The 10,969-nt window shown below is 38.4% G+C and overlaps 1 protein-coding gene across 1 annotated transcript in view; it reads right to left on the bottom strand.

Annotated features, from left to right (window-relative positions):
• The window catches only part of DOCK3 (dedicator of cytokinesis 3), a gene marked incomplete at its 5' end in the record, with an annotated part of 183,663 nt that overhangs the window by 115,245 nt on the left and 57,449 nt on the right, over positions 1–10,969 (bottom strand). The window contains one exon of the mRNA XM_039243629.1: positions 2,898–2,986. Within this exon, the coding sequence (XP_039099560.1) occupies positions 2,898–2,986 (89 nt within the window). The remainder of the gene's footprint in view (positions 1–2,897; positions 2,987–10,969) is intronic.

Below are 10,969 nucleotides of genomic sequence, written 5' to 3'. Positions count from 1 at the left end.
TAGGAGGAACTTAACTGAGGAAGAAGGGGGAGAAGAAGGGGGGAAATGGTGGGGGAAAGGGAAAGAGGCAAACCATGAGAGACTCTTGAATGCTGACAAAAACTGAGGACTGATGGATGTGGGGGGGAGGGAGGATGGGCATGGAGGAGGGCACTTGTGGGGATGAGCACTGGGTGTTATGTGGAAACTAATTTGACAATAAACTATTTGTAAAAAAATAAATAAATAAAAATAAAAGAAAATGAGAAATAAAAAAAAGAAAGTGTAAAAAAAATACATAGAAAACTAATGTATCAACTGTTTCATTTGTTTTTACTTGTCTTTAACGACCTCAACGCTACTGGAATTACTAAAAGTTAGTTCTGTGGCTACATATCTAAGAGGCCAATCTAAGAGAGTTAGTGCTGAATGATACTTTTAGTCTCAGCACCTACAACTAATGTAGCAATTCCTTCTGCATTTTGTATGATTTGACTTGAAGGAAAAGCACTACTGATTTTTGAAACAGAACTGCCAAGGCAATAAACTGTCCACAATGTTTAACAAAGATGGGTGACAGTTTATAGCAACGTTAATATTTTATAATGACATGTATTTAATTAAGGAGACTAATAAAGACCTGAACTATTCATGAGTAATCTGAAATTTTCTGACATAAAGACCCCAAAGTCTTGTAGTAGAAACCCCACGTTCAGAAGGATGGCAATAGAGTAGAAAGCCAGTGGCCTGGAGTTTGGAAATCTGGGCTCCTGGTTTGGTCACGAAGTCACTTCGCTGAGCTTGTTTCCTCATTTATTTAATGAAGGAGTTGAAACAGATAATTTCCAAGATCTCAACAAGCTTCCAAGTCAAACCTTGCCTAGAGGCTGTCAGACACACACTTCAAAGAGAAGTAGCCTATTTCTCCTCCTGGCTTTTCCACAAGTGCATGGAGGCCTCCTCTAACTGCAACATCCTAACTGAGGCAATCTGAAGTCTGGAGTGCCTTTCTAACACTGAATGGCCAGAGTTTGTGGGTTCTAGACAAAACCACAGACACTGAAGATGGCACCATCCCTGCTCACTCTAGAGAATGAGACACCTTAACCTGGTGAGGTGATGGGGGAAACTACACTTTCAGTTGTTTTAAAAAGTTGTTTAAAAAGTATTATTATTACTACCATCTACTTTTAAAATGTTCTCCATGTTTAAAAAGTTTTTAATATTTATTTATTTTTGAGAGAGAGAGAGCAAGCATGAGTCGGGGAGGGGCAGAGAGGGACACAGATCTGAAGTAGGCTTCAGGCTCTGAGCTGTCAGCATGGAACCTGATGTGGGGTTCAAACCCAAAAACCGCAAGATCATGACCTGAACTGAAGTCATGATGGACTGAGTTACCCAGGTGTCTCAAAGTGTTCTCCATGTTTTAATCATATCATGTCCCAAGAACTTGTATCCAAGGACACCTCTTTACAAATCAAGTAAAGTAAATAAAGCAAAGAACAGTATAAATATGGATAGGAATGGGAGTTTTCCAAATTACTAGCAACTTTTTTTTCTTTTATAATTAAAAATGTGAACAGAAGAGAGGGGCAGAGGGGGAGAGAGAAAATCTTAAGCTGACTCCACACTCAGCACAAAGCCTGATGTGGGGTGCAATCCCATAACACTGGGATCATGACCTGAGCTGAAATCAACCTATTGACATTGAGCTGACATTCAACCTACTGAGCCACCCAGGCACTGCACCAGTAACTTTTTTATATTTTATAAACAAGATTTTATTTTCCTCTTGCTTTAGCCTGGTTTTGTGTGCGAAATATGGGCTCCCTTCCCCTTCAAGCACACTGCATGGAGGTCCTTGACACATACATATAAAAAACAGTCACTTAAAAATTGTGAAAGAGAGCCTTGAAGCTCTCTGTGCTACAGAATTTGAGAGAAATCAAATACTCCCAGCTGAGGGTCTCAAACTTTGCAGCCTCTCGTGTGGAGTTGTTCTGAGGTCCATCCTAGTTGAATATCTGCTGATCCTGATAAAGAAAAAATTAAGTTCTTAACAACTTTGGAAACTCCCATGCCTCACAGTGGCTTTAGAATGTCATGTAAGGCCCACTTTTATTTATAACAAGGCTGTGAAAGTTAAAAAACAAATGTTATGTAAAAAAGATTATGAAATAATGGATAGGTAAAACTGTCGGAAGAAGCACGGTTCCAAGTAAATGTGATAGCTATTTTCAAGGATATATAAAAGCTCAGAGCCTTTTAAATACTGCTTCTAATTTAATCAAGCAATTAATGTTCAATTTAGAAAACACAATCTTTCTAATGTGTGGAATTGCACCAAGATTTAGATAGGAATTACACAGTTTTAAAAGAAAAGGAAGGGAAAGGAAAAGAAATTGAACTGAAATACAAGCTGCTGTGAAATAAAGATTATCTATTTCAGTTCCTGAATGATATTGGCAGACCAATCACTGATTATCATTAGTGTCAGGATTTCTTGGTGATACTAACATTGAACAGGAATAGAAAAAGTGAATATTAATATTTGTCTTTTATTTTTGGTTGGGTGTGTATTCTTTATTCAGGAAAACACAGACTTCACAATGTGACACACACTGAACCCTTTTGTTCGCTTCGGATTTAACTTAGAATGTAAGTTACCTATCAAAACACATGGAATCCATTATGGAAAGAACAGAAAATGTATTTTGGTTGAAAGTAATTAGGGAAGCTCTCAAATCATCACAAAAAGAAATAGTAGACAATGATTGGGGAGGAAAAGAACTGTCTGTAGGGAACTGAACTTTACATATGGAAGCTGATCCACACAAATTTACTGTATGATCTATAGATCTGCATGATCAGGAACAGTAAATGCAATACAAAGTTTTCTAGCCGGAGAAGTATGTTACCATGGCTGGCGCTGGGAGCAGAATACTTGGCACTGGACTTGCGGATGATATTCTCGTGGATCTGGGACCACTCACTCTCATTGTTGCACCTGCAACAGAAAGACAGGTGTTATGGTTCTCAAGGCTTTTAAACATCTGCTCTGACATTCCAACCAAAACATTAACTTTGAAGGGAAACTTCAAGCTCACTTTCCTGTTTTACTAAATTAGACAAGGCTTGTTTTCTGTTAAGGCCCGTGGAAGATTCACACTTGGGCAAAGGGTAGAAACTCTAAAATGAATGTCAACAAATATTTTTAATTGGCAAAATATCCTATTCTTTAAAGTAGCAATCTCCCACATCACAAGATTTTCCCTCCTTTTCCTCCTCTTTTTTTTTTTTTTTTTTTTTTTTTTTGAGAGAGAGAGAGAGCATGAGCAGCAGAGGGGAGAAAGAGAGGGAGACAGAGGACCTGAAACAGGCTCCAGGCAGCTCTGAGCTGTCAACACAGAGCCCGACCTGGGGCTTGAACTCATGGACTACAAGATCATGACCTGAGCTGAAGTAGGATGTTTAACTGACTGTCACACAGGTATCCCTAAGCTTTTCTCTTCTAGTCCCTCACACCACACACATACGCATACACAAACACACACAAAGTAGGTTCCAGAGGCAAGTTTTTGAGAGGGGAAATAACAGTTTCTCTAGACAAATACTACTGTTTAGGAACTGTCATGCCTTGTACTGTCTTTGTAGCATCATTCAATAGGCTTTATACTGGCTCCAGAGGAAAATCCCATTAAGCTCAGGGCAATGTGGATATTTGCTTGTGGCTGTTTCAGCCAGGCCAAGAGAGGAAGAAAAGTTTAGGAGATTAGTGAGTTTGGTCCACTGTGAAATCCTCTATAGTCAAGAGGAAGGAAGGATTAGAAAAAAAGGCTGAAATGTCTAAACATATAAAGTCCTTTCCTAGGGGCTTCAAGATTGGATCAAAAGAGAGAATAGAGGAACACCATGGCACCTCTGTTAGTGTCTCTAGCGGGTGATTCCAAGACAGCTGCAACCATACAAGTACTTGGTGTAGTTTACAAACAGACACCAGGGATTCCTTATCCTGATTCAGACACCTTGATGAAACAAGTGAAATTAGATTAGGGTCATCTCTTGAAAACTCCATGTGACAAGAGTCTCCATAGCCTTGGCACTACCTCTTTCCCTGCTACACGGGAAGGTATGGCCTTCCAAAGATTAAGGCCCACACACAAATGAAAACTCACAGGATTTTTCCATGGTTACTCAAAAGTGTACAGTCCAGCATACCCACTTAAATAGGAAACCCGAGTGAGAGTTTTATCATGTGAAATCATATGGTATTTGACTTTCAGTCTGACTTATTTTACCTAGCATAATGCTCTCTAGGTCCATCCATGTTGTCACAAATGGAAGATCTCATCTTTTTTTTTTTTTTTAAAGCTGCATAATATTCCACTTGTATGTGTACACACGTGTGCGTGTGTACCATATCTTATTTATTCATCTATCGATGGACACACCTGGGTTGCTTCCACATTTTGGCTACTGTAAATAATGCTGCAATAAACACAGGGGTGCACATATCTTTTTTTAAAAATTTTTATTTATTTATTTATTTTACAAATAGTTTATTGTCAAGTTGGTTTCCATATAACACACAGTGCTCATCCCCACAAGTGCCCCCCTCCATGTCCATCTCCCCCGCAAACCCATCAGTCCTAAGTTTGTTCTCAGCATTCAAGAGTCTCTCATGGTTTGCCTCTCTCCCTTTTTGCAAATGACATATCAGACAAAAGGTTAATATCCAAAATCTATAAGGAACTCACCGAACTCCACACCTGAAAAACAAACAACCCAGTAAAGAAATGGGCAGAAGATATGAACAGACACTTCTCCAAAGAGGACATCCAGATGGCCAAAAGACGCACATATCTTTTTGAATTAGCACTTTTTGTTTTCTTTGGGTAAAAAACCAGTAGTGGCATTATTGGATCATATGGTATTTCTGTTTTTTGTGGTGAGCACAACATAATCTATAGAGAAAATGAATAATTACGCTGTACACCTGAAACTAATATAATGTTGTGGGTCAACTACACTCAAATAATCAAAAAAGATATCAAAGAGTAAAGAACCAAAAACAAATAGTAAAGACTTAACAACAGAAAAAGAGTTGTATCGTGTGCCATCCAGGAGTGTGAAGTACACGCAATGTGAAGCACAACTAAATAAAAGGGTTTGTATTGAAGCCATTCAGAAATAAAGGAAATTAGAAATTAGCTTAATTTTATTACTCAGTCAGTGGCTCTTCGGACTCCCGAGCCAGTATAAATGGGCCTCAGTTACTTGGAGATGTTGTAAAGAATGATCAAAGATGAGGTTCTTATAGTCCAGAGCTGTGAGGATAATTTCCTACTTATAGAATTCCTTCCAAACAAAGGAAGAGGGAGAGTGTTTTTTAAGATGAGCACTTGTGAAATAGCAACTCAGTTGGAAATCAAAAGTGAGAGGTGCTGGCAGCAGCACATCCAGCCCTTCCTGTCTGACGTGCACACTGTCTCATCTCTTCCAAGCAGTCAGTACAACAGAGTGCCCAGCTGGTGAGGATTCAAAGACTTGTCTTGCTGTCAGTTTTTTTTTTTTTTTTTGTCACTTTCTAGGTTTACAAGATCAGTAGTTACTTTCTTCAACAGAAATCTGACTATAGTTTGTCATAAATAACATACTCCCCCTCTCACTTCAGAAGAAGAGTCTTGAAAATTAACTCCCTCCCTCCAATAGATGGTGTCACTTCAGCATTTCTCCAATAAAATACTACTAAAGTAGTATTGTAGAGATAGTGCTTTGTCAATCACATCCACAGTGCCAATGTGTATTACCTCATTCACCTCTCTGCTTCATGTCTTGGTTCAGCCATTATCATCTCTCCTCTGGACAAGTGTAATCACCTCCTAACTGATCTTGCAAATGTCTCCTTTTCCTGAATACCAAGGGGCTACTTAAATCATCTGAAACTAAGTGGATGTAGTGTCATCAGCATATTTTAACCAATCACTGGGATATTTTGTAAGGAAAAATTATAAATGTAAGCATTTATTAAATAATCAAATGAGTTGTGATTATAATGAAGCATGATAATGTTAATGCCCAATCAAATTAATATTTAGAGCATGATTACTGATGTTGGTAGTTAATTATAAGACACATGAGGGATTATGATCAAAAAGAGGTCTGTATGCCTCTGTAGCAGTCCGCTCTCCTCACTGAAGAGATAACCAGCACAGCACTTCAACTTCTACATGTCGAGGGGCTTTATGAAAGGGATCAGACAGAGACACGAGAGGTTTTTGGTTTTCTATGTGGGATTCCCAAGCATCCAGAAGCACCAGAGCAGGTGTGCAGGCTCTGTTCAACAGAGTTCAGAGGACTCTTCTCATTCACTCATGTACCAGAGCACATGTTAGCATTTGCCTCTTCCCTACCACCTCCTTAACTTCTAAATTTCTGTGTTTATGATGGGTATTCACCCAATTCTCTTCTCATCTTTCCCCAAGGTGAGCAACACAAAAAAGTTTAAGAAATTAAAAAAATATTTTTGATGTTTTTTAAACATTTATTTCTGAGAGAGAGAGACAGCATGAGCAGAGGAGGGTCGGAGAGAGAGGGAGACACAGAATCTGAAACAGGCTCCAAGCTCTGAGCTGGCTGTCAGCACAAAGCCCGATGCGGGGCTCAAACCTACAAACCGTGAGATCATGACCTGAGCCGAAGTTGGACGCTTAACTGACTGAGCCACTCAGGTGCCCCATGTTTAAGAAATTTTAAAGAGTTGTTTGTAAGACCTTTAAGTCTGCATTTTTAGAAGGGGCCTACTATAGGTAGGCAACAGTTAGGGTATATTTCAATATTTTATTTCCCTTAATTCTGTAAGATAGGTATTGCCATGTTCATTTTACTGAGAACAGTGAAATGAAGCTTGGGTCTAAACATAGGTCTCCCTGGTCCCCAAAGCTGGTGCAGAGAAAAAGAATCTAAAGAGTACTGTAGCCCTGAAAACCTTACTCCTACACTAGGCTTCGGGGTACTTGTGCCCCTGATGTCAGTCAACATTCCCAATTTGTCTCTACCTAACTGCAACTATCATGACTACGGTTTAAAACTGAATTTAGTGCAAATACTCCATATTAAAATTCTTTCTCATTGGGTGTGACCTGCTTTATTTTGGCCTTTATTTTGTTGAAAGTCCTAAAAAGCTGGAAAATAGGCAACAACCTACAGATTTAAGAACACTACTGATGGTGACCACTGTTTCATGTAGTCCTTACTCACGGTGCAGAAGAAGAGAGAAATATCCATAAGAATGGAGAAAAACAGCACATATTTCTATAAAAATGGCCTATTTGAACAGAATCTCTAAGACCAGTCTGACACAAATAAACCAATTTGATATATTCTGGATATGTACTCATAGCCATGAGAAACTGTATTTTTATTTATGAGACATTTAAGCTATTTCTTTTTTTTACAACTTATATATGTTTATTTTGGCACAAACTATTTAAAAAAAGACAAATAGCGCGCGCGCACACACACACACACACACACACACACTTTAACAGGAATACTTAATTTAACTTTTCTTTCCAGGTGATAGAAGGGATTCTTCCAAGGGTAACAGTTTTGCCCCTATTAGTCACTTTCCTGGGAGAAGAAGTGACTTCTTTGGCCAATGCTTTTAGAAGAAAGACCAGGGCATGAACATCTCATTTCTGCCTCTCCCCTCTTTTGGGACCAACCTATTTGCTGAAAACACACAATCCCTCTGTGCCACCACAGAGGCTCCACATTGATGATGAGTCTAATAGTCTAATTCAGGGTTCGTGTTAATCACAAGTTGTAGCGGGTTGAATGGTGGCCCCTAAAAAGATATATCCATGTGCTAATCCCTGGAACCTGTGAATGTTACCTTATTTGGAAAAAGGGTCTTTGTAGATATAATTAAACTAAGGATCTTGAGATCAGTAGATAATCCTGGATGATCTGGGTGAGTCCAACTTCAATGACAAATGTCCTTAGAGAAAGGCAGGAGAAGATTTAAGAGATGAGAAGTTGTTACAGACAGAAGAAGAGGAGGCAATGTGACCACAAAAGCAGAATTAGAAAGATGAAACCCAAAGACAAGGCAGGCTTGACAGCTCCCAGAAGATGCTAAGAACAGATTTTCCCCTAGACCTTCCAGGAGGAGTGTGGTCCTGCTGGCATCTTGATTTCAGATTTGTGGCCTCCAGATTGTGAGAATAAATTTCTATGTTATAAATCAACACAGTTGTGGTAATTTGTTATAACAGCCATGGGAAACAAACACAAAAGTCCATGTGGCTCATTGATCTAAATAAACCATGATCTCAAATTTAAGTTTTCTTGCTAATAAAAGTCTTTCATGTTTATCTATACTTCTTACAATACACACATGCATATATACATGTACACACTATAAATTTCGATTCTACTCTATATAGTATATCCATTTTTATTTATACCAGCTGAACATTTTGCTCTCAGAACTAATCTACTGATACCCATTACCTTCCTCAAACTGCAACAAACAGCATTTTATTCTGAGTTTACTAAGCTAAAATTGTTAAATAATTGGGAATGAAGATTCACCTTCGTCAAGTGTCTTTTTTTGATATCAGAATGATTATATGGCTTTTCACTTTTGGATAACTAATATGCATTATATGCTAATTGCACTGTGATCAGAGAGTGTGTCTTGTGTCTTATGGAATTTATGGAAATTTTTTCTATGAATAATTTTGTAAATGTTCCACAGGCACTGGAAAAGATGTATTCTGTTGATTGGATAAAAGATTTGTTTAGAGCTGGGAGGACCATATGGCTTGATGAGCTGGGATACTACATTTACACCTGCTGTTCTGGCATCAACAGCACTCCTTTTGACTATCAGAATGTCCTGATTTAGATGATAAATTATGTTCACCCTACCTGGAGGCAGGAGAGTAAGAGGTTAAGAGCATGGTCTCTTACCGAGCTGCTCAGGCACATGCCTCATGACTCTATGCCCTGTTTCCTTATCCATAAAAGAGGGGTAACAACAGCCTATGGTGAATGTTCAAAGAGGCCGACTGTTATTTTCTGTCACATCAGTCTTATTCAGAGTCTCTCCCTAAGTCAGATTTATTTACCTGATTTAAATATTTATTTCCATCCTTACTTATTTTTGTCTTCCTGTATGTCAAGACACATGTTACACTCTCTTGCTTTCATTGTACTTTTATCTTCTCTTTGTATTTCTAATTAACTGACTATAATAATTTTGAGTCAACATTATTATATGCATAAGCGTCACAACAATGATATCTTCAGTATAAATTCCACCACACATCAGTATAAAATGCCCTTTCTATTACTGTGGAGGGAAAAAAGGGCTTTCTGGAATTATGGCAAGCTGGAGGTAGAGAGGTCAGTAAGGACACCTGGGCTCTGGCTCTCCTTTCTCTCACCAGTTAATGAGGAAACATGGAACACCAGGTCTTCAGGCCAACACACCTCACTGCCACAGGACGTGGCAACTCTCACCAGTTAAGAAGGCTGAATTTGGTCAACTTCCTTTAAACTGAACTACATGGACTGTTGGGCAAATTTCTCCAGAATGGGATTATGAATCCTCAATCTAAGGGCTAGCAGAGTAGTAACCTTCCAATTTGCAGAGACCAAGTAATCTGGGGCTGGTCCTGCTGAGGATTCTGGGGCTGAGAGAGTAAGTGGTGCTGTCATGTGCTGTCTCTGTGCCTGCCCTGAGAGGCCACTTTGCTTCCAGTGAGATCATGTGTTCTTGGAGGATGAAATATGAAACTGAATTTACCTTTAGGGAGAGAGAGGGGGAGAGAGGGGGAGGGGGGGGAGAGAGAGGGAGAGAGAGAGAGAGAGAGAGAGAGAATGTTCTTTTTCTATTAGTCCTGACACTCCTGACATAGCACACCCATTTCATACCTTTTACCTTACAATTTATCATCAATATTGTGACACTTGTTTGTATTTGATTCTTTTTTAAAAATTTTAATGTTTTTATTTATTTCTGAGAGAGAGCACGCGCGCGAGAGAGGGAGGGAGACAGCATGAGCAGGGGAGGGTCAGAGAGAGAAGTAGACACAGAATCCGAAGCAGGCTCCAGGCTCTGAGCTGTCAGCACAGAGCCCAACGCGGGGCTCAAACCCACAAACCATGAGATCATGACCTGAGTCAAAGTTGAGCGCTCAACTGACTGAGCCACCCAGGCACCCCCTTATTTGATTCTTATATTTAGCTGCTTTATTTTTATACTTCTTGTGTATCATTTTTATGAATATCATGAGTATCATATGTATAGATTCTGTGTGTTTACTTTATTTTGGAAATTTTTACCTAAAAGAATTTTCCTTCATCTCAATTATCTTAATTGTTATAATTGATATGAATGGGTCTTCTTCTGTCCTTTCCTCTAGGCTTTCTGATTTTTTTTACTTTTATTATTATTTTTAATTTATATCCAAGTTAGTTAGCATATAGTGCAACAATGATTTCAGGAGTAGATTCCTTAATGCCTCTTACCCCTTAGGCTTTCTGATTTTTAAATGCTCTTTTACAGCAGTTTTTTGTACTGTATGGTCTATGTTCTTACATGTATCTTTGTGATGGATGATTATATATCTTGTATTTATTTCTACTAGGGTTTAATTCAGGTTAGACATGTTCAAATTTTTACACAAATATTAATGCAGTTTTTAATCCAATTTGTGTCTTTATTATTATTAGTTAATAAAAATATGATAACCCAAGCTACAGCAACAAAAGCTACCCATTGGCCACAAAGAATTGACACTTAAGAATAACATGTCAAGTAAAGCCTATAATATGCCTTCTATTCCTAGAATTTTTTATTGTTGCTGTTTTTGAATCATTATACGATAAATGAAAGATTAACTTTTAAATTAAAATATGATCACTACCATTCTCTTGTTCTATGAAGAAATGCCATTAGTTCACTGAGTCACTTACT

The sequence above is a fragment of the Hyaena hyaena genome, unplaced genomic scaffold, assembly GCF_003009895.1.
Source record: "Hyaena hyaena isolate Hyena2069 unplaced genomic scaffold, ASM300989v1 scaffold_231, whole genome shotgun sequence".
NCBI classification, from domain to species: Eukaryota; Metazoa; Chordata; class Mammalia; order Carnivora; family Hyaenidae; genus Hyaena; species Hyaena hyaena.
This window is presented reverse-complemented; position numbering and strand designations above follow the sequence as displayed.